Source organism: Ceratotherium simum, chromosome 14 (assembly GCF_057802395.1).
Source record: "Ceratotherium simum simum isolate JZ-2026a chromosome 14, ASM5780239v1, whole genome shotgun sequence".
Taxonomy (NCBI): Eukaryota; Metazoa; Chordata; class Mammalia; order Perissodactyla; family Rhinocerotidae; genus Ceratotherium; species Ceratotherium simum.
The window spans coordinates 48,733,619-48,758,767 of NC_141913.1; the positions used below are offsets into that span (position 1 = coordinate 48,733,619).

Genomic DNA, 25,149 nt, shown 5'->3' on the forward strand with positions numbered 1-25,149 from the left:
GGAATTTGAGAGTAATAAACATTAAATGATTTATGAAGGGTACTCAATTTATAACTGACATAGATAGTGTTCAGACCAGATATATTTGCCTCCCTAGCCTAAGCCAAACACTGGTTGTCTACTTTATAAACTAATTCTCATAAACTTCTTCAATGAACTATGCAAAGTGCCAACCACCCAAGCAACAACAGAGTTAGTGGCTGCTAACTGTAATTAATTTTTTTGTTACCCGCTTTAGAGAAAGACTGTTATTTATAGGATAGCACAAAATTCCAGGGTTCTTGACACTCATACACACTGTCTATAATTAGAGGTACAGAAATGTATTTCTAGGCTTGATATAATAATAGTGCCCGTGGAATCCTTTTGAGAGTCATTACAAAGTAATCTGGGGGGAAACATAGTTGGATGGGTAGATGAAAGCATGTTCCTAACTCAACCATCCACATGTAGATTTGAGTGATTCAGTTATGAGCTCAGAAATTGGTCCCACCAAAAGGAAAGACATACTGGTGCAAAGAATAATAACCAGCAGTTAAACTCCATTTTGACACCTGAAACAAGCAAGCATAGTCCTACTGAATGAAACTACAGAATTGGGATCACAGAATCAGAGCTGCAAGGGCCCCCGAAGGTCATTTACTATTTCCAGTACAGCGGAGTAGCCTATTTATTAATCATTTCATCAGCTTTTCAGCCAACTTGAATTGTCCTAACATTTTTAAAACTCCAAAACTTAATTTATATTGACGCTTTTTTATTTTAAAGTGTTTAGGCTTGTCCATTTTTCTTTCTTAAGTGAAAATGTTGGATTCCTCCTTAGTAGAGTTGCTCCTATTCTCACGATGGGGACCTAAACTTTCCAGAACTCCTGTTTTCTATACTTCTCAGGGAGAAGAACTTATAATAATCGTAAGTTCAGGATACTGAATGTGATGTGGAAAAACTTTACTTACTCATCAAGTAAAGTAAAAAACTTTACTTATTCACCTATATTTGCTCTTTGATACAATCACGTTCAATTCATATTAGTTCTTTATAGACAGACGTTTTAAACATTTGAGTGAAAAAAAAATCATCCTGTTTGAAAGGAGGTTGTAAGTTTGGACCAAACTGAAGTCATTTCCAACACCTATTCATGTCCATAACGAGATTTCGGTGCTTTTTTCCTCAGCTCCATTCAGACATGGACAGGGGAGACGGATCCATCAAATACATCCTCTCCGGAGAAGGCGCAGGTGTTGTGTTTACCATCGATGACACCACTGGAGACATCCACGCCATTCAGAGGCTCGACAGAGAGGAAAGGGCCCAGTACACTTTAAGGGCTCAAGCCCTAGACAGGAGGACAGGCAGGCCAATGGAGCCCGAGTCAGAGTTCATCATCAAAATCCAAGACATCAATGACAATGAGCCCAAGTTCCTGGATGGACCTTATGTCGCCACTGTGCCAGAAATGTCACCAGTGGGTAAGGTGGAGATTCACTGATTCTCACAAACAGCACTTGCTCTACAGAAGATCCTCCTGTACATATGCAGAGAAGGAATGTGCAGAACAGCTCACAAATCATAAAAAAACAAAAATGACAACCAAGTCCTTAGTCAGGCAGGAAGCTACTTAGACATTGGAATCAGCCATAGTAAACAATAATAGTAATAATAAGCCTAGTATGGTTATTCAGTACTGATTCTTAAAAGCAAAACAAAAGATAGATGATAGATAGATGATCTATCGCTCATGTTTGAGTCATAAAGGAGAAGCATTTTAGTATGATCCAAAGAGCAATGAAAAGCCCAAAGGCTGTGTTGTCTTTACTGGTTATTAAGAATTTAAAACACAAATAACTGCCGTCCCCATTAAAGAGGTACAAGATAGTTGTTATGGAAGTTTGACCTAGAAGGGGGACCCTCCCAAGGAAGCAAACATAACATCTGCAAATGCTTTAAGACTGCCCATTCAGGATTGCATCCAGCCTGTAGCAATTCAACTTGAACAGGCTTCCACCTTCTCTCTTCCTCAGGGACCTCTGTTATCCAGGTGACAGCCACAGATGCTGATGATCCAACCTACGGCAACAGTGCTCGGGTAGTGTACAGCATTCTCCAGGGCCAACCATATTTTTCTGTGGACTCCAAAACAGGTATTTGATGCAGCAGTTGAGTCAGAGGTGTTTGCTTTATTCCTTAATAATTTTTAACCACTACTTATGACAGACCCAACTCTCCTTTTCAAGGACTCTCCAGGGAGAGTATTAACCAGAGAAGATTGTCATAGCTTTAGGATTTAGAGAGAAAACCAGCACTGCCCCGGTGGGCAAGAGCAGCACCATGTATAGACAGACAGTGTACAAGTCTGACTGGAGAGGCCGGAAGGCCTGCCTCCATGAAAGTACCTCCTTACTAGCCTTCAAAATGTCCTAGGACTGCATTTATTCCCAGGGATTAAGGTCTTTTATCACTCCAAGAAGACCTGAGAAGATTGACACATTAACCTGGACTCACTACAGAACTAGAATCATTGATTTTAAAACTAGAAAGAGCCTTAGGGGAGTCATCCAGTCCATCACTATTCACTTAACGGATAAGGAAATTGGGAATTGAGACCTAACAAGTGCATCTAGTTGTGGATAAGTCCCCCGACATGTGGTCTGATGTTCTTTTCACTGAACCACCCTGTACTAAGCAGAGAACAAGGTCAGAATGAATGGTGCCAGGACAGACAGGTTTTGATGAGGGAGGAAAGAGCATAGAGCATGGGATGTGGCTCCCAAACAGACAGGTGCTGAGTGGGAGGCTCTAACAGGGAGGAGAGCATAGAGAACCAGATGGGTAAGGAGCAATGTGGCAGAAAAGGGCAAACCAACAGAAGTTTGGTTTTGGTTTTTTGTTTGTTTTGTTTTGTTTCAGTTTTACTAGCAAGCTTTGACTACAGTATCTGTATGTTTTATCTATGAAGGCGTCCCTTTAATACTTTTGGGTTGGGCAGAGTAACATCTTTATGATCTTGCATTGTGCCAGGCTTTCTCCCTTTGCATAAACATTACCATATTTGAGCCTGCCAATTATCTTGTGAACTCATGAAATATATGGAAGTAGTTATTCCCATTTTACATACAGGAAAACTGAGCATCTACGAGTAATTAATGAAGAACTTGAGTAAAGAAATATACAGGCACAGAGGCAGAGTCAATGGTGAACACTCAAAGTCATCTCTTTATTTGAAAGAGGAAAAATACATTTCTTATTATCAACCTAATAGAATTTTTTTTCCAGAAGTCCTAAGGGGAACCAGGCATTCAGAAAATTATATCATAAAAGTAGAAAGTGAGGGAGTGCAAATTAGTACGAGGAAAGAAAAAAGATTGCAGTTAGGGACTTCTATAAAACAGTAACTGACAATTCTACAAATGGGGAGAGGGAGAGTGAGGGGGTGCCCACGGGGAGGAAAAATATAGACAGGAAGAGGGCAACGTGTCCTTTATAGCTTCAGAGGAAACTTACATTATTTTGACATCTCCCAGGGGGCATCTTTAGTGTTAAGGTCAAAAATACACGAAAAGATAGTTATTGCTGTGTCCATGGGGCATTTAAAAAAAGAAAATGCTGCATATTTCACTTTAGAATGTTGTTACTACATCGTAATATATACATTATAGGAGTAAACTGGGGACAGCTTTGTGGCTCCCAATCCCTTCCCTTTGTGTGCAAAAGGTCTATTTAGCCAAGAGTTATGTTGTAAACTTGCAGTAAACAAGCATTTAATCTTTGCCTAGAGTGTACAGAAGTCAACTTTTCTAAGTGGAAGGGTTAAAAGGGAGATAAAACATTACTGCACATCCTTGGCAGGATCAAAACAACACATTTCACTGGATTTTGATTTAGACCCCTCTTCTTAAATGAAACCGTATCAGCACACTACGATGGTGCTACTTATTGTCTGGGGAAGTTCATCCCTTATCATCTTAAAAATAAACAACTCACAGAGCATCTTTCATGTCCTAGCTCAAGGAATTCAGTGAAACACAGAGGTAAGCAGAACATAACAAAATAGAATGAATATATAACAAAAGGAAAATCAAATCAGAATTCAACCCTGCTAACAGTTATTGGAGAGGCTGGAAAAAGTAGAATAGGAGTGAGTTGCCTAAAGAAGACTCATTCGCTCCACAAGGGCTCTAGCAGCTGAAGAAAGAAAGAGCTGAAGGAGAATTATCTAAAATCATAGGTTTGCAGACATACGAGACTTTGTTTTCTGGACCCGAAGCCCCAGCTTTGGTGAGACAGAGCAGCCTGAAATTGCCTGTAACTGCAATTCCCCGTCTGTTCGAGAACCATTGCTGCCACCTCCTGTTCTCTCTTGGTAATGTTGCCAGAGGAAACGGGCCCTCTAATAGTATTTATTCACTGTTTGTTTAGGCACCGCACTTTTTTGAAGCTGCAATTCTGACCTCAAGTTTAATAAAACACAGGTGATTTGCATCTCAACTCTAGACATTAACAATGCACAAGGGAGAAACCTAGAAACCAATCTTAAAAACTGGACTTGTGGTTTTGTTTTTAAAAACCAAGTCGTTTCTATCCTGCAGGTGTAATTAGGACAGCACTCATGAACATGGACCGAGAAGCCAAAGAATACTATGAAGTGATTATCCAAGCCAAGGACATGGGAGGGCAGCTTGGAGGATTAGCTGGGACCACAACGGTCAACATCACCCTCTCGGATGTCAATGATAACCCACCCCGCTTTCCCCAGAGTGAGTACCTAACCAATCAGAGTGCAGATCGCAGGCCAGAGGGACACACCTGTTACAGAGGTGAAAGAGAAAGACCAGTCTGAGTTTCTCTCTAAGTTCAATTATTCCTGGCTTCCTTTCCTACATTTATCATGCAATTCTCACATAACCACTTCCCTCCTGGGTCTCAACTTCCTACAGCGCTAAACCAGTTTCTCGCTTTTTTCGTTATTGCCTCCCTATTGGGCCCTTTTAGACATTTTTTCTCTTGATCACCATGCCCTGCACCTCCCATAAAATTAAATACTAAGGAATAAGATTTTGTTAGGTAGGGTTGAACTTTAGAAAGCCACAAACCATTGTGACATCTAAGATTTTTTTCACCTCTACCAATCAATTCACAAGCAGGTACGAAGCACCTGCTTTGTAAGGGCACCAGGCATGAGGGACTCAAGACTCTTGAAACCCAGTCCCTGCCCCTGTGAAGCTTATAACCCACTTGAGGATTTCATGTTCTATATTCATCAAAAGTTAATCAAGAAGCAGCATTTGCTGTACTGCTTGGTTAGTGCAGAATGAAGCCTTCATACTAAGATGAATGAAGGCTTCAGAGAAGGAGGAGACTTCAACACAGGACTGAAGAAAATAAAGGATTTAAATAGGCAGAAAGGAAAACATTCCAGAAGGGGGAAGCCATTCATTTGTTCAAAAAATATTTGTTTCGGGTACCATTCTAGGTACGGGATATAGAGCAACATACAAAACAAACAAAATCTCTGCTCTCCTAGAGCTCATTTGAGTAGAAACCTGAATGTAAGAAAAAATCATATATATGAAGACCTGGAAATAAAGTTGCAAATGTAATTTTATGTTCAAAGACCCCTAAAATGGAGACCTGCTCTTTAGTGTTTCAAATGTGTTATATTTCTAATGGAAGTTATTGATAAGTTTTTGAGCAAGAGAGAAACATAAAGGCTAATATGTACAGGATGGGTTGGCAGGGGTGAGGACTAGAAGCAGGGGAGTTTGTTAGGAGGCATTTAAAGGGGTCCAGATTTTAAGTGATAAGGACCTAAGGAGGTGGCAGAAGGAGTGGAGTGGGACAAATAAGAAAACATGGATTTCCGCCTCTTGATTTCTTGGCTAAGGCAACCAAGGCAGAGGGTGGAGTCACAATGACAACAACGTTTATAGTCTGGGCAACAGGGAGAAGAACAGAAATAGAAGATGCCTAGTGGAACTAGGGGCAGGGAAGGAGGAAGACAAATTCAGATTTGAATATGAAGTGACAGCAGGACAATCAGATTGAATGTCCCTTAGGAAGGTGGAAATATAGAGCTATGACTGTGGAATGGAGCCCAGGAATGGAGACGTGAATTGGATAAGCAGACGCCTAAATGGAGCAGTTGGAGAAGCGAGAGTAGCAGACACAATTCCAGGTGAAAGACTTAACCAGGGAAATCAGGTTAAAAAAAAAAAAACTAAACTAAAAACAGAGAGTCAAGGGTCCGGCCAGGTGGTGTAGTGGTTATGTTTGCGTGCTCTGCTTCGGCAGCCCGGGGTTCGCAGGTTTGGTTCTCAGGTGCGGACTGACACACCTCTTGCCAAGCCATGCTGTGGCAGCATCCCATATAAAGTAGAGGAAGATGGGCACGGATGTTAGCCCGGGGCCAATCTTCCTCAGCAAAAAGAGGAGGATTGGCAACAGACGTTAGCTCAGGGCTGATCTTCACAAAAAAAAAAAAACAAAAACAAAGAGTCAAGCCAAACTATTGGCTGAATAGCTACATTTTGAGTCAGCCAGACCAAGTGAGCCATCTATTTTATCTATGTAAATATAGGAAGAGAGCTCAAAATATTACCTGCAACTGATATACCCAAAGTCCCCATGAGATTTCATGAATCAAAAAGGCAGGATACTAGATAAGTATTTCACAAGTGGTGCAAGCAAGTAAGTTACTAAGTTGATTGGTTCTACAGTACAGAATAGTTAGTGCATCATGGAACAGTTTGTGAAATGTCATATGGATTGGTTTCTTATTGCTTTGCTGACCCTGTGGGTTCCATCTTGATTACTTCATGAATGCCTCACATTGTGCACGCTGTAGACTCTAGATTCTTGAACATCCTACCTTGGATAAACTCTTCTGCATTACTAATCTTCTGATTCCTCATTCTAGAATTCCATCTTCCTTCTTTTTTACAAATATTACCATAACTGATGATGGAGTGTTGACAAAATGACATACCTACTATTTTATATTGAACAAGCTCAGTCACCTTTAATTGAACCAAGTATAATGGAATATCCAGATCTCAGGCTATTTATTTCTAACATAACACATCATGTGTAGAAATTTTATGTATATGTTTGTTTAAACACACAACACATAGCTTTCCTGGTGTGGAGAAAATTGCAGGCAGATACTTGTTTTTCCCAAAAGTTCTGTAATAGCAATGTCTAATTCATCAACAACTTTGAAAGTGAATGGGGAGATCTGAAATCCAAGTGCCTGCCAGCCTACTGCAGACATTAGCAATTTCCTGGCTCATATTTGCAACGAACAGGCATTATTTCTTCTCCTGTGTGAGAGAGGGTGCTGTGAGCTGGCTGGGTGCTGTCAGCCTCCCCAGATCTTTGTGAAATTTGAACCCTCATATCCCAGGCTTCCCTGTAGCTTGCAATGCATATTAGAATAAAAGAGATCATGTACACATTGAAAATGTGATTGTGTGATTTTATTTAGTCAGTTACATTATGATTAACAAAATAATGAAGGCTGTCAAAAAGTTGAGCCCCAGAGAAGGTAAGTTAGTGAAGATACAACTCTGTGGAGATGAAAATGAACTAAATTTAATTGTGAATTCAGGATATCAAGTTGAAAAGAAGAACATTACCAGCTCTGAGCTTCTTACATATGTGAGAACTTTTGCGGTGTTCTATTCTGGAACAAGAAGAAGCATCAGAAGTCCGTCTATGAAGAGGCCACCAGTGGGCAGAACCAGGTGCAAGGATACGTCGATGGACAACACATGGAGCTGGCAGAGCTTGCTCTCTGTGGCTGTTCCTCCTCTATAGATCACTGGTCGCCATTCACTTTGGGCAGGTGGTCATAGAGATGGACACTCAGTACACTGACCAGATCACCACAAAGGAAAATGAGGGCATTTGAAATGTGAATAGAATAAATATGTACTTTGTGACCACAATGTTTGTCTAGCTTCCTCAGAAGTAACATTTGGGGAAATAGTTCATTTGGGGAAATAGTTCATTAGGAAGGACTGAAAGATTGGAAAGCAAGGTACTTCCTACCACTCTGAAGGTAGATTAACTGAGATAAATATTTTTGCTTTCGTCCTGTCCTACTCTTAGGATTATGATCAAGCTAGTTTGGCCCCTCCTTATCAAACACCCAGTACAGACTATGACCTAATACCATTTGCTCAGCTTCTTCGGATCTCACTTATTCATCTGTAAAACTCAAGTTTTAATTGTTGAACCAAGAGAAAGATGTTTTGCCCAGCATGCCTGATATGATGAGATAATGACGAGGCATTTTTTATAGTGACAGATTACAAAAATGAGTGTTCTGACCTTTCTTCACAGAACATTATCAGATGAGTGTGTTGGAATCGGCTCCAGTTAGCTCCACCGTGGGGAGAGTGTTTGCCAAGGACTTGGATGAAGGAATCAATGCAGAGATGAAGTATACTATTGTGGATGGAGATGGCGCAGATACCTTTGACATTAACACAGATCCCAATTTCCAAGTTGGCATCATAACTGTGAAGAAGGTAATCCAACTCCTTTTTCCAAATCATTTCAAAGGATGCTTTGAATGCACATGAGGAGTTAGTAAGGGCTATTGTACTATTGATATGTATTGCTTCAAATCCTCTGATAAACACTCTTTCCTATTATTAAGAAAAAAAAATCTCTTACTCCTTTTGCTTACATGTAAACACTGGCTGTGTCATTGTTTTACAGAAAGGGCACCAGGTCATGATAAAGATATATTATAAATATGTCATTTCTCCTAGCTCACTACTTAGCCACTTAAAAAACTGCTCTAAGCCACTTAAAAAACTGCTCTAAGCCACTTAAAAAACTGCTATAGCTTAATTCCCTAATGATGGTAATGACCTAATCAATATTTGCACTTGAATAAAACTCATTCTTTATCATAGTACACCATAAATAACAATAAAGAAAACTATAATATTATTTATGAATCAATAAAAACATGCAGGGATTTTTTTAATTGCTACTCGAAGATCCACAGATGCTAATTAGACTTGAAAAAACTTTATCAAACATAGCTGCTGAGGGATGTTATCACTTGAAACTCTTTGGCTTCATGATAAGTTACCAAGTTTTCTGAATATAAGCTATTGATTCTATGGCATAAAGCATATATGGATATATCAGCTGGAATATAAAACTTAAAAATTGAAGTTTTAACATTCTAATAAATATATATCTGATGAAATACATTAATTCAAAAACTCATTGATTTAATCTTCCGTCTCCTCCATTTTCAATACATTTTAAAACCCCAGATATCTTAAATTATTTGACCAACAAATATTTGTTTGATGCCTACCTACATGCCGGGTACTGTTCTAGGAATTTAATGTGGAAAGTAAATAAAACAACGAAAAATCTCTGTCCTCGTGGGGCTTACATTCTAGTGAGAGGAAGAAGACAATCAAAATAGCAAGTGGATAGAGTAGTATATTAGAAGGTGATAAGTGCTATGGGGGGATGGATAAAATAGAACAAAAGTGAAATCAGAAGAGCCAACATGACTTCAAATTTAAATTAGGTGATTGGGATTGGCCTCACAGAGAACAACATTTATGCAAAGACTTGAAGGGGGCAGAGTCACAGCATAGAGTTGGGCAGGTTGACAATATACAACCTTGGGAGGTGCCCTATACATGACTTTCAGTGAGAACTGTACATGGCAGCCCTGGAGATGAGGGAGTGGGCATGGAGATATTGAAGAAAATGTTCCAGGCAAAGGGACAGCCAGTGCAAAGGCCCTGAGGTGGGACTCCAGAACAGTAAGGAGGTTTATAAGGCTGAGTGGAGGGGGAGACTAGTAGGAGGGTAGCTCAGAAAAGTAACAAGGGGGCCAGATTGTGTAGGACCTTGTAGGCTGATGTAAGGACTTTGGGTTTTACTCTGAGTAAAGTGGGGAACAACTGGAGGACTTCAACAGATGTGTGACATGACTGGACTTCCATTATAAAATAATTACTTTGTAAGCTGTGCTGAGAAAAGACCATAACGGGGCAAGGATGGGAACAGGGGAGACCAGCTGAGAGGCTATTGTGATAATCCAGGTAAGAGATGATGGGGACTTGGTCCAGGGTGGTGGGAATGGAAGTGGTGAGAAGCGGTCAGAATCTGGATATATTTTGAAAGTAGAGCCAATAGGATTTCTTAGCAGATTGAATAAGAATACAAAAGAAAGAAAGGAGTCAACTGAGCAACAAGAATAGAGTTGCCATTAACTAAGATGGGGAAGTCTGCAAGTAGAGCAGGTGGCAGGAGGTGGCAAATATTGGGATTCAATTCTGGACATGGTATGTTTGCAGCGTCTACCAGACACCCAAATGGAGATGTGTAGTAGATGGTTATAGGAGTCTGGAGTCTGGAGAAGAGTTCTGGGCTGGAAATATAAATGTGGGAGTCATAAACATATAGATGGTACTTAAAGAAAATAAAACAGAATGATATTCCAAGAGACTAAGCATAGAAGGAGAAGAGGTCAGTGAAATGAGCCTTGCAGCACCCCAACGTGAAGAGGTCAGGGAGAAGGGCAAGGACAAGCAAGGAGACTGACAAGGAGAGACCAGGGAGGCAGGAGGAAAATCACGGGAGTGTGGTGTCCTGGAAGGCATGAAGAAGCTGTTTCCAAGAGAAGGGAATGATCACCTGTGACAAATGCTGCTGAACGTCATATAAGAACATTGAAAATTAACCAGATACTTTAGGAACATGGAGGTCACTGATGACGTTGACAAAAGCAACAAAGTCATAACTTAGAATGTGGCACATGGAATAACTTTATTCCATGCTTTGCCATAGAGTTGAATTAACACTGCTTTAGAAGAGAAGAGAAGAGTTCACACGTTTGTCCTATGTTTACTTAAGGTGCAATCAAATACAGTAAAAGAACAGATATATCCAGCATTCCACCAACCAGAAATCTTTATGAACGGCACACAATGACCTCCAAATAGTGCAAAAAGCTGAGTTTAACTTTGGAATTATCACTTAAATCTGGACGTAATTTAAATATTGCAGTTTCTTATTTTATTCTCATTCTCTAAGAATTAATAACACATGCTAGAATTATAAGAGGTGACTAGTAATAATAATATCAATTTGGTATATCACATAGGTTTAAGAACATTACCCTGTTATATGGCATGCCTCAACTTAACAATTAATAATACATTGCTTACCATCACTGGTAACTGTAAACAAGGTAAAAACTCAAAGTTTTGGATAATTGTTTCTTTAATGAAAATATTCTCTTTAAAAAGTTAAGCAATCAGAAAAAGAGCTTTTGAGAGTCTCAATATACTTTAAATTTTATTTTGTATCTTAAAATAATATATAAAGTAATTCTAAATAATATAATAACATTAATTTATCAAATTATTAGAATATAGCTTAGGCCTTATTACAAGCCATTCATTTAAAAAATTATTACAATTTCGTATCTGAAAGGAATCTCAAAACGTCTTTTATCCAGCTCCCTTACCTAGAGAAAAGATTAAACCTCATAAGACAGAACACTCTTTCATTGTCATTACTAAAACTATATCCATGTTTAATCAAAACATATATCCATTTTTCCAAGGTCATTTGGATTTCTCTTCTGAACTTATGAGGTGCCAGAAAATGGAATTAAGAAAGAGGTTAATAAGTTGGGTAGATGGACAAGTCAAATATAATAAATACTTCAGAAGCTATCGACTGCTCAATCCATACCTTTGAAACAACATTCACTCAGATGCCTGATCTCCACCCATCTTCCTACTTTCTCATTAATAATGTCATATAAAATTGAAACAAAAGTTCTGCATTTGATTTATTTCCCTAAGGCCTATTATCTGTCTAAAAAGCACATACTTTTTCAAAAAGAGAAATTAAGTTGAACTGATAGAATTGGGTCTTCATAAAATCACACTGATTACTACCCAGTACCTTGGGTCTTTTTGGCTTTTAAGTAATCAATCAATTGATTTTTCAGTCTCTTAACTTAAATGCTTGAAAGATAACTTGAAATATATAATTTTCAGAATGTTCTTTATTCTATATGAGCATGATGTTATGCCATTCTCCAGTCTGAAGAATGTCTTCATCTTCCATCTTCCAGCATACAAGAAGCAATTGTTTTGAGTCCATTCTCCTCTTAGGCAGGCCACAAAAATCAAAACTTCCGTATTTCATCAAATCTAAGATGTCATGAATTGTAAACTCCATCATTGTTTTATATACCACTTTTAAAAAAAAATCTTGCCAATTTAGATGATACAATGCTTTCTTATTCCTTAATTTATAGCTATTGAAAAAGTTCTTGTAGGCACAGACATATTTACTCCACTAATATCAGATTTACTCCCTGCTGTTGTTTCCATGCCATTCTGTCTACACAACAACTTTTGTTTCAAGGTTGAATCATAATACAATCTTTTTGAAGTTATTTTAGGAGGCAATAAAGCTATACACATGTACTGCCAACAATGTGCAGAACTCAAGTGAAGTACAACATGTAGAGCTTTGACTAGGTCCGGCTTGCAGAAACAGTGACAACTACATCCTATCTCCTGTTGGGCCTACAGCAGTTGTACGGTGCCATCAATTGGAGAAACAACCCTATTTCCAAAATGTCAAAATAAGAAAAAATGTACATCTTAGAATCATTGATATACGGTAACATAAAATCTGTATATATTATCACTCAACCAGTACTTGTTAATACTCAGATTGAAAAAGTTTTTTGCACTATTCAATGCAACATTTTTTTGCTGCTTTTTTAGGTTTTAGGCCCTCACTAGGCACTGGGGCCAGATAAAAATCTGACTAAGTCATAGCCTTTGCCCTCGAGTCTGGTGAAAGGGACCAACATAGAAAGAAATATTTGTAATACAAAATAAGAAGAGCCATAATGGAAGAATGACAAAGTGCTATGGGAATAGAGGGGGGAATAATTAATTCTGCTTAGGGAGCTACATTATTATTTGTGCCACAATTTTTATGACTCAATTTTCAAGGATATAATGGCTTTCCATTTTTGTGTGCACCAACTCTAGGAAATTTTTTTTTTTTTTAATTTTATTTATTTGTTTTTTTCCCCCAAAGCCCCAGTAGATAGTTGTATGTCATAGCTGCACATCCTTCTAGCTGCTGTATGTGGGACACGGCCCCAGCATGGCCGGAGAAGCAGTGCATCTGTGCGCACCCGGGATCCGAACCCGGGCCGCCAGCAGCGGAGCGCGTGCACTTAACCGCTAAGCCACGGGGCCGGCCCTACTCTAGGAAATTTTTTGAATTTGGAACTTGAGTTCTCAGACATTACTACTCTTTGATTTACTATTATAAATATAGAAATAAGCAATTCTTTGATGTTAAAAAAATAAGTACAAAACTTTTCAAGAGAGAAAAGTTAAACATATATCAATTGCGGGCAATTTAAAGCTTAGGGTATTTAGGGCGATGTTTTCTTTCAATCTTAAATAACAAAACTATTTAAGTGAGGGAGACAATAATCTTAAATAATGTAATCACTAGGTAACATTTAAAAGAAATTTTAACAATAATTAAAAACTCGCTCTAGTCTCTTCACCAGATGGTGCTAAAACAATTGGATATCCATATGCCAGAAAAAGAATCTTGATTCATACCTCACAGAAATAAACTCCAAATGGATAATATACGTAAATGTAAAAAACTAAAACTATAAAATTTCTAGAAGGAAACACAGGAGAAAATCTTTGTGACCCTGATTAGGCAAAGATTTCTTACATATGACACTAAAATCCCAATCTACAAAAGAAAAAGTGATAAATAAGACTTCATCAAAATCAAGAGTTTCTTCTCTTGAAAAGTCACTGTTAAGAGAATGAAAAGACAAATCACACATTGGGAGAAAATATTTGCAAGTCACATGTCTGATAAAGGATTTGAATTTAGAATACATAAAGAACTCTTCAAGAAGACATATAAAGATATACAGACACATATAGTGATGTTCACTATCATTAGGCATTAGGGAAATACAAATCAAAACCACAATGAGATACTACTTCATACCCACTAGGATGGCTAAAATCAGAAAAACTAACAAAACGAAATAATGACAAGCATGTGGAGCAACTAGAACTTTCATACATTCCTGGTGGGGATGCAAAATGGTACAGCCACTTTGAAAATTGGTTTGGAAGTTTCTTATAAAGTTAAAAATATACTTACCATACGATCCTGCAATCCCACTCCTAGGTATTCACCCAAGTGAAATGAAAACCTATGTTCACACAAAAACCTATATGCAAATATTCATAGTGGCTTTATTCATAACTCTCAGAAGTTGGAAACAACTCAATTGTACCTCTAGTGGAAAATGGATAAATAAACTGTGGTACATTCATATAATGGAATATTACATGGCAACTGAAAGGGAGAAACTACTCATTCACACAACAACATGGATGAATCTCAAATGCATCATGCTAAGTGAAAGCAACTAGACTCCAAAGACTACATACTGAATGACTGCATTTATATGACATTTTTGCAATAGAGATAGAACCATAGATCAGTGGTTGCCAAGGGGAGAGGAGTTGATCACAAAGGGGCACAGTGCAGGGGGTAATGGGGGTGATGGAACCATTCTATATCTTGATTATCATGGTGGACACACGGCTGTATACATTTGTCAAAACCTAAAAAACTTTACACTAAAAAAGATGAATTTTAATGTATGTAAGTTACACCTTAATTTAAAAAAATGAGTACCAAAAATCACACCAGATTAGAAAAATGACTTCAAATTAAGGAAAAAACAAATTTGTCTAGCTCAAACCTAACATAAACAATAGTTTCCACTTTGAGTTACGCATATTTAAGGAAAAAATTTTAAGAGAATATAATGTAATTTACCAGGAAAGATAAATGTCTAGATTTAGAGAACAAGTATAAATAAAATAAACTGGTAAAACTATTCCTTCAAATATATCATAATCTGAGCAGCAGATTTCCCTGTTAATGAAAACCTTGCCTTTTGACGAAGAACTAGTGAGGCAGGCAGCCTGGTGGAAATGGCTGCTTGGTTTAAACGGGGATGGTTGACTCCATGAAAAAAGTACAACGTGTGGCACTAAGTAAATGCAGAACAAGTAGTAACCAAACAACAGCAACAGAACAAACAAAAATTATTTTTATTAGAATTTGCAAATAAATTTAGTTAAAGCAACTCTTAGTGCTGTTTGTTTCTCAAAAGCAAAGCAATTGCTCTGTTTATAACATAAAATGTGCTTATATTCAGCATATTTTATGAAAAAAAGCACAAGTGAATATTTAGCTAGAGAAATTGGTCATGGCCAAATTGACATGTGACTTTTAAGCTTTAGTAACTGCTTTGCCATCCACTGTAATTATTTTATAGGAATGACTTTCCATGATGTTTTTTATTATTGATGCTGTTTTGAGGTAACTGTTGCTTAAAACATTTAAACATTTTTGTCAGTTTAAAAAAAACATAATGGATTACTCCGAAGAGATAGCATTCAAGTTCACTTTCTACCCTAAAGTGTTATATTAATTTTGACGTAAAACATCCTGAAGATAGGAATAGATCAAAAAAAGAAACAACTAAAAAAATTATGTTATGACATGGAATTTTACTAGACAAAGTTTTATGGATGCACCCTGAACAAGGAATTTAAAAATACAGACCAGCATTTCTACTCTGCCATTATGTAACCATGTCAGTTTATTCCAGTCTTCTGAGCTCTCTGGGTATCAAGTTCTGTAACTGTAAAATGAGGTCTTGGATCAGGTTTTTAAAAGAGATTTTTAAAAGAGAGTGTCTATGATAAACAAAATGCACTGAATAAACTAAATATTGATCTGACACAGTTCCCTGAGAACCCTTGTGAGGTGCTTATTATAGTTTCTTGGAAAAAATCACTGTTGCATTTGTACTCAAGAATTTTTTTATTAAAGGAAGAAAACAGAAAAGCCTAGGCCTCGGTTGTATGGATATTCTGAAACAGAACTTGAACTCTCTTTTAATCATCATGACATCTTTTGAAATAAACAAGCATCTCTAAAGATAAGGTAACCATGCTGATTAAGGAGTAGACATATTCAAGTCGAGCTTGCCCAGGATACAGTGGCTTTCATAATCAGCAAATTGGCTTCCTTCACTATCTCTGATGCATCTAGCATCTTCCTTACCTTCTTTACCCAACTTGAAACTGACATTAAGACCAAGAACTATGGAACAAAGGAAAAATTCCCCTTGTTTTTCCCTTTGCCTCTTTTCCTCCATTTAATGAATTTGAGAATCTTCCCACCAGCCATCAATACTAGCCATCCTTTAAAACCTTGACATATATGCTCGTGGCTAATCAATTTTCCTGTCATTACTTTTCAGCCCCTGAGTTTTGAAAGCAAGAAAAGCTACACTTTAAAAGTGGAGGGAGCCAATCCACACCTGGAGATGCGTTTTCTGAACCTGGGCCCATTTCAGGACACAACCACAGTGCACATCAGTGTGGAAGATGTGGATGAGCCCCCTGTATTTGAACCTGGCTTTTATTTTGTGGAGGTTCCAGAGGATGTGGCGATTGGAACGACCATACAGATCATTTCTGCCAAGGACCCGGATGTGACCAACAACTCAATCAGGTTTTCCCACAGATTTCACCTTTTTCTTATATCCTGGAATCTTCCCTTCCCTGGTATCTAATTTTCTAGCACTATTTCCCTTTGCTTCTTCCATCTCTGGAGACTCTCCTCTTTCTTTAAGTTCTTCCTGTTTAAAGAACATGGGCTTGTCACATTATTTAGAAGTCAAGTATCATTATGTCTACAACTCACATTCAATTGGTTCAGCAAAACACACACACACACACACATATAGCCCCCTTAGTTCTCAATCATGGCCCTACTGACATTTGGGGCTGGATAATTCTTTGTTGTGAGGGGCTGTCCTGTGCATTGTACAATGTTTAGCAGCATCTCTCTCCTCTACCCACTAAATGTCAGTAGCACCTCCTGAGTTGTCACAACCTAAAATGTCCTCAAACATTGCCAAATGTCCCAGGACAGGGAAGGAGTAGGGGGACAAAATCATCCCCAGTTGAAAACTACCAATTCAGAAAAAGCATAGACAGACACACAGAAAACAAAACATTAAAAACTGTCAAATCTTAGTGGTGAATACAAAGGTGATCATAGCACATTCTTTCAATTTTTATGAACCTTTGACATTTTCACTTGAAAAAATGGGAAAAAAATAACATATACTATATATATTTGCATATACTTTAGAAACAACAGACATAGAAACTGCTCCTGTTGTCAGTGGCTTCAATGCCATGTAAACTGGCCAGATAGGGCTTTCTAGGGCAAGCCCACATATCAGTCTCTCCAAAGTGTGTTTTGAACTTAAAGATTCCAACCAAGATGCTTCCCCTTCAAGGGGGAGAGGAGAGCGGCTCTTACAAGCCATGGCCATTTCCCATCAACTCTGGAACCAAAGTGCAAACAGCTGGCGGACAGGTTGACACCTCAACCTTCCAGAGCAACTGCCAAGCCTCTGAAGCTTGACACAAAAGATCCGGATTCCAAGGCTGTTTGAGGCCATCTGTCACATTAATTGTTGAAAGCCACATGGTAAAATGGATCCGGGGCTTTAGTGCAGCAACACATTTTAAACACACCCCAATTTATCAAATGCCTTTTCTGTCAGTGGGCTACTTCTCTCACGTGGTGCATTTTGTATTTAATGAAAATGTGCTTTTGCAGTTTAATGATGATGGTTCTCTCCTGAGAATAACTATACTGGGGGAAATCTGCTTCCTCTGACCAATTAGCAAACATTTCACACTTTCAGGCATTAAAATGGCTAAAATGATTTTGTTTGATTCTGATATTTGATTTTTATAAGGCAACTAACCTTTCTGTTATGAATTATAACAACTTCACAACAGTGATATTTCAACCGTAAGCTTTTTAAATGTATAATAGGATGAGAAGAAGTTAGTGAAATCATTTTATCCCCAAAACAACCACAACATAAATAAAACAGATTCTATTATAAATTTATATTTTCAGAAGCCAGAATATATGTATATATCTTCTGATCAATTAATTAATCTATTCATATTAGAGAAGACACTGTGGGGAAAACTTTAGAGAATAAAAGTTTAGGAGGGAAATGTTTGAAATAAAAGAAGCATGAGCTTGAAAAAATCAGATACCATTTCTAAAACAGTCAATCAGAATACCCAGTGGATACTTCCACATCTTCTTTCCAGATTCTGACTCTGGTCTCCTACATGGTAAGCACAGGAATTATGCTCTGTTAGGAGTCACACTACTAAATGACAAGCAGAAGAGACTGAATGCAGACAGAAAATACACACACACACACACCCCTAGAGTGTATATGCAGTATTCAGGGCTAAAGTCATTATCTCAAGACATATCTAGGAATGAAAGAAATACTATCAGGCCTGGATCCATGTCTGGCAGGGAGCAAAATGAGGTACACAAAATGAAGGAATCTTGTCTGGCTAACAGAAAATGCTACTTCAGATGATGAGCCATTGAAAAGCATCAGTTGGCCAGCATGGCACAGCAGTCAGCATCAAGGAGGTACGTAATGGAATGCCTGTCTGCTCCAATAGATCCCAGTCAGGAAGGAGTCAAGAGTGAACAGGCCAGAGGCAGCGAGCAGGGTCCACTGGGCCTTATTCTGGAGCAAGACTCTACGTCCTGAGAGAGAAACAGGCAAGAACAAAGTGACAGCCACAGGCCTGGAGGTAACAAGACACACGTTCAGGCACAGCGGGCAACGCAGAATTCCACTTAGCACAGCTAGGGATAATTCTCCCTCTGCATTTTGGTTGCAAAGCAGCAGCAGAATTCATATTGCTAGATATAGGGTCCCTGGCTCTTTGTACCGTCCCACAGGAACAAAGAATTGTCCCTGGACCCAAGCAGAACATTAGGGGTCCTGGACTCTCATAGGGAAAAGCACATAAAAGTCAACTCTCTAGCTATCATTTAATAAACCCATGTGGCAATTACTTTCCTATATTATCTTTCCCCAAATTGCTCATTTTATCCTTATTTTTCCTATAAAAGTTATTTTCTTTTAAAATAATTTGCATATTTATAGCAGCTTGGCTATCTAATTTATCTTCTGCATTTTTATTACAAATAAATGAGATTTATATTCCTAAAAAGAAAATACATATTAAATCACCCAAAAATCAACATATCATTTGATGTTAAAATGTTATGGATAAAAGGCCATTTAACTTTTTTAAAAGTTTATTAGGACTTTTATAATCTCCTTTCTAGAAAGTTTATGGTGTGGTCAGGCATATAAGCTGGTCATCATGTACTAGTAAATCCCAAAACTAAGTCTCCAGATTATACACATGAAAAATACAATGTTTGGATCTCCTAAATTTTTAATAAACGCTCGGGGAATTTCTGGCAAGAAACTGAACCATTTGGCAACTGAAGTAGGCTTCTGCTGGGTGTGGAAACAGCCTGCCCTCCTGTGCCATCCTGTGTGTGTGGATTTAGTGAGCCTGCCCACGATGCCCTACCTCCAAATTGCTCCCAGATTCAGAGAATGTCCTCAGCCAAGCAGAAAAGCGGGGAGCCCAAAGCACACCAGCTACTGCTCGCTGAAGGCAGCTTTGTTTGTGTATGTTATGCCTATTCTGCCCGTAGTAGGTGAGAATATTATGGTTAGAGAAAGGAAAACCACCTACATAATTCACTAGTGTGTCCCAATTTCCTCATTTTCCATCTGTATCTACACCTTTAATTTGTTCTCCTGCCTCCTGAAAATTGGCCCAGTGTCCCATTCAGAGTAATGAATGCTATTATGGCCTCAATTCAGGCCCCATTTGGGAAACTGGGAAGGGATTCCACTCAATAGGGAGGCTTCTCTGAGGCAGGCTCGCAGTGTTTCCTCCTGGTGTCCCCAAGCAGTACTGTCATGGGTTCTGTCAGTTATTTCCATCGCTCCATCTCCCATACCATCTGTGACATTTGCTATGGCGTTGTAGGTTAGAGTGTAGAAAGCTGGTTCATCATAGGCTGCCTCTCCCCTCAGCATTATGCCTACAGCTTGGAGAGCTGCCATCAGGGTTATGGCCCCATGGGCGGAATGGTTGGCTTTTCTCACGTGTGGGGAGCAGAAAGAAAACACTGTCATGAGCCAATCAGTATTTTTTCCTAAGACAAATTCAACTCTTAAAACAGCCAGTAAACTTTAAAACTAAGTCATTATACCTAGAAAAAAAAAATTCCAGTTAATATTAAATGAACTTGGTAGGCATATTTTTTATTAAAAAGTCAACTGTTTGCTATCATAGCTTAATCTACCTTCAAGAAGAATTTTGTTTCCTTAAACAATTCCATACATTCTATGTGCAGTAAGGCAGCGTGGCTTGGTGATTAGGAGCAGGAACTGGAAACTGAACTGCCTAGGCCTGATTCCCAGCTGTGTGACCTTGGGCAAGTGACTTAACCTCTCCATGCCTCAGTTTTCTCACCTGTAAAATGGAGATGATAACAGTACATACCTCATAGGGTTACTGTGAGGATTAAATGAGTCACTATATGTAAGGTGTATAGAGCAGTGCCAGGCTACAGTAAGTATTCGTTAAATAAAGCCACAAACAGAGAGGCATTAATTTGCTTCCTTAAATTTCCCAACTCTTGGAAAGTTATAACTGAAGTGATTCCAATTTCTCTAGCCCTTAGTGGTCACCTTTCCATTTAATGCCTAATTCTCTGAACAGTCATCCTGAATCTTTGCCGGGGAAAAAAAAAAAAAACATATTTAACACAAAACATTTTACCAAATACATACACATGCATATAGTGTATATATGTATTTATATATATTTGAAACAAAAGTTTTACCATCAATATTTACCTTTACTGCATGTGATAGTCTGGCATGCACATATTCTATTCTATTTCATTTTCTTTCAACACTAGTCATAACTCACCATATTGATTTCACTAACCCGCAGTTTGAAAAACAATGCACTAAAGAAACTGCTTACTCCCATCAAAATGGCAGTGTCCCAATTTCAACAACTTTAAGGTTAAACTGCAATTGCTGGAAACTTTAAATAGAATTTTGAATCAATATATTACAGTAGTTTATGTATATGTGTGTGTGTATGTTTCAAATCTTACCCTTGCAAATTACTAGCTGTGTAACTTTATGAAAGTGATTTAACTTCTCTAAGTCTTAGTTACCTTTTCTGTTGAGATAATGCCTACCTTCTAGATGTTGTAAGAATTAAAAAAGAAGCTATAAAATGTCTGGTATTGAATAAATGGCAGCTAGTATAATTACCACCCATTACCAAGGACTACATAAGGTTCTCAAGGATAGTTCTCATATCAAAATCCCTTATGGAGGGGCCGGCCCCGTGGCTTAGCGGTTAAGTGTGCGTGCTCCGCTGCTGGCGGCCCGGGTTCGGAACCCCGGGCGCGAATCGTGGGCGCGCACCGAGGCACTGCTTCTCCGGCCATGCTGAGGCCACGTCCCACATACAGCAACTAGAAGGATGTGCAGCTATGACATACAACTATCTACTGGGGCTTTGGGGGGAAAATAAATAAATAAATAAAATCTTTAAAAAAAAAAATCCCTTATGGAGGGTTTTAAAAATATAGATGTCTGACCCTTTCTCCACACTTATTGAATCTCCCAAGATGGGGACCAGGTGAGATAACACAAAGAGTCAGATTGCCAAATCAGATTCAACAGGAATTATAGATCTTACCCAAGACCAAGGTAAATAATGACTCAAAGAATACAGACAACAGCAAAATATGAGCCAAGCATTCTTTCCTCGGGGAGGTCTGAAACTGTCAAGAGCAAGTGCTTGTAAATATCCTTCTTTCGCTGTGTAAGGATGCATACTGGTCCACACTGAACATGAAAAGCGTAAGCAACAGATGAAGCGCACTGCCTGAACAGGAGCCATTTTGGTTATGGAACATCTGCTTTTTATACCCCATTAATTACATAGCTCACATGACATCTTCCAGCAAGCTGCGCCCCATACATTCATAAACTCCAGGCTTATTTATAATTAGCAACTTACACAGACCTGGTCCACCCTGCTAAAAACATTCCATAGGTAAGGACTCTCCAGCTAGTAAATACCTTTATTGTGTTTGCCAGCAGGTCGGTCATTAGAATGTTTATAAAGGATTTGATGCAAATCTTCCTTTCCCAATAGGTGATACTAATTACAGGGATGGGAACCACTGAACTATACCTTTTACAGTTCCAATTTAGCATTTCTGAACTTATTTGAAGAAAATTTGTTTTGAACAAAGATATGTAGGGGTTGATATTCAGAGTGTCCTAAAAGCCTTAGGGCAGTTTTAAGCTTTAAATCACTGAAATTGATCTTTACACAGCTTAAAACTGCACTAATGCTTTGGCACGCTGTTTGATTTCATTTTATGAAGAGGAAACTAAAGCAGTAATAGTTTGTTGTTGGTTTTTTGTTTGGGGTTGTTTTTGTTTGTTGAGGGGAGGGGGCTTGTCTTTGGACGTCATAAGACAACAAATGAAGCCTTTCAAGTGTCCATAACTCAGAAATAGTCATGTTTCACATGGTATGCACTAGTTCTCTCATGTAATGTGCTATAGTATGTCTATCCAAATAAAATGATGTATTTAATCTGTTTCTGCAGATATTCCATTGACAGAAGCAGTGACCCTGGAAGATTCTTCTATGTTGACATTACAACAGGTGCCCTAATGACGGCAAGACCCCTTGACCGGGAAGAGTTTTCCTGGCATAATATCACTGTCCTTGCTATGGAAATGAGTAAGTTACACAATAAACTGTTCTCCATATAGTACAAAATATAGACATTGTAGAAAGTGGAAGTTTCTAGAGCTCGTTAGAAGAAGAATTATATTCTTTACAAAGAAGAAAAGGAAATTATGATTTATGCAAGTGAGTGAATGCATTTAGTTCAAATACTTCTTGCGCATCTCCTGTATACCTAATCCTGTGCTAAAGGTAAAAACAAACGAACAAAACATGCAAAAGCAGTAAAAAAATAGCATCCCTAAACCAAGGAGTTAGACTTCTATATGAGGAAAAGGGACAATTCCTGAGAAATCTAAGAGGCTTTCGATCTTTAATAAGATTGGGAATGCACAAATAGTATAAAGTATTATTATTGGATGAAAAGAAGCATTTATAACGTATCACCCACATATGATTTATAACATATCACATAGAGACATACAAGAATTTGAGACATCTTACAATAAAAGGCAGATTTATTAACATAAACTTAAAAATAGAATGGAAAGTTAATAAAAACTAGATTAACATATTTATTATAAACTTAACAAAAATTAGATTATATACAACTACATTTAATTTTTTTTGTAACACTTAGTGATGGTAAAGATTCAGGGAAATGACAGACCCTAACCTATTGGCAAAAGTATGTACAGCCATTCAGGAGGGCAATACTTTTGCCAATTTGGCAATTAATCTTTTGCATTAAGATTCTCCAAAACATTCATACTCTTTTTCTCAGGAATTCTATTTCTAATAATTATCTTAAGGAAATAATCATAGATATCAACAAAGATTTATGCACCAAAATGTCCACTGCAATGTTTAACACAGGGGGGTAAATGGGAATTACCTAAATGTCTAATAATAGGAGTTTGACTAAATAAATTATGGTACAACTACACAGTAAAACGAGACTTATCACGTAGCTATTAATACCCATGCTTTCAAAGTATATTTCAATGACACAGGATAATCTTGCCCTAAAATATTAAATTTATGAATTCAACTTTTTTATTTCACTTAACTGCAGAGTGTGTGTGTGTGTGTGTGTGTGTGTATAGCTCCACATTTTTTGACACATATGTAATATTACATATATCATATAATAGGTATCTCTGGTAGTAAGACTGCAGATCATACTTATCCTCATGTTTTTCTGGAATTTTCATTATTCCTTCTATAAATAAGTACCACTGTTATAATGAAAAAAAATTTTAATATGTCAGCACTTTTGGTAATCAAGCAATAGAAATATTTAGGGGAGAAAACAGTAGAGCACAGATATTTTTGAGAAGGAAAAGAAGAAAAAATGAAGCAGAAGAACCAGACATTCTGAGATTTAATAAAATTATTTATTAAGAATAATTTCTGTGTCTTACAATTTCTATTCTGTCTTCTTGGGATGATGACCAAAACAGAAAAAAACAGGAGGGGCACTACTGGGGCTGTGAAATTGTCTGTGTGTGGCAATGCCAAGCAAAAGACAGACCAAAAAGACACATTTCCCCATGAGTGACTATGAGAACTTCTCCTGCCCCAGCCTAAGATATGGATTTGGTGTGTGTTTGATCCTGTAATATCCCCTTAGTCCCTAAGCAGAAATAAACGTACAGTGTTATCTTTATTCCCATGAATAACTTGAAATCTTCTGAAATATAATTCAAAGAACTGATTATTCCACAGGAAAAAAGCCAAGGAAAAAAGCCAAGCAATGCCCCACACACGGTATGCATCCGATTAGAAACGGGCTGTTTTCAAGCCCAGAATCCAGAAGTGACCTACCTTTAATTCCAGAACCTGAAGTATGAGCCAAGTGAGAGATTCAAAACCTCTTTTTAAGATTCATTTTGTGATACCTGCCCCCTCGAGTCTCGCCCGTCGCCTCTCCTCCTGATATCACACACACTCACTGACACACACCTCGTTCCATCCACTCTTCTTACGCTCTGGCCACACTCTTAATAGGCAACACATGCATCCTACACTTGTGTTGCCATTTCCATGTACTTGATCCATTCCTTTAAAAACCAGACTGACCAGTAAATACCTATTCCAGCAAAGAGCTGCTTTCTTGCATTCCTGAACCCTCACCTTTGGTTTTCTTTGTGCTCTCTTTAGACAATCCTTCCCAAGTTGGAAGTGTTTCTGTCACAATCAAAGTCCTGGATGTGAATGACAATGCTCCAGAGTTCCCCAGATTCTATGAAGCTTTTGTCTGTGAGAACGCCAAAGCAGGGCAGGTAAGGCAGCCTGTGAGGCGTGTAACTTGGTTAACCCCCAACAT

The 25,149-nt window shown here is 38.1% G+C and overlaps 1 protein-coding gene across 3 annotated transcripts in view; it reads left to right on the forward strand.

The window, feature by feature from the left end:
- The window catches only part of CDH20 (cadherin 20), a 196,996-nt gene that overhangs the window by 157,304 nt on the left and 14,543 nt on the right, over positions 1-25,149 (forward strand). For all 3 annotated transcript variants that reach the window (XM_087439299.1, XM_087439298.1, XM_087439300.1), the window contains exons 3-9: positions 1,175-1,469; positions 2,022-2,141; positions 4,587-4,754; positions 8,341-8,528; positions 16,412-16,665; positions 22,738-22,874; positions 24,984-25,105. In XM_087439299.1, the coding sequence (XP_087295425.1) occupies positions 1,175-1,469; positions 2,022-2,141; positions 4,587-4,754; positions 8,341-8,528; positions 16,412-16,665; positions 22,738-22,874; positions 24,984-25,105 (1,284 nt within the window). The remainder of the gene's footprint in view (positions 1-1,174; positions 1,470-2,021; positions 2,142-4,586; positions 4,755-8,340; positions 8,529-16,411; positions 16,666-22,737; positions 22,875-24,983; positions 25,106-25,149) is intronic.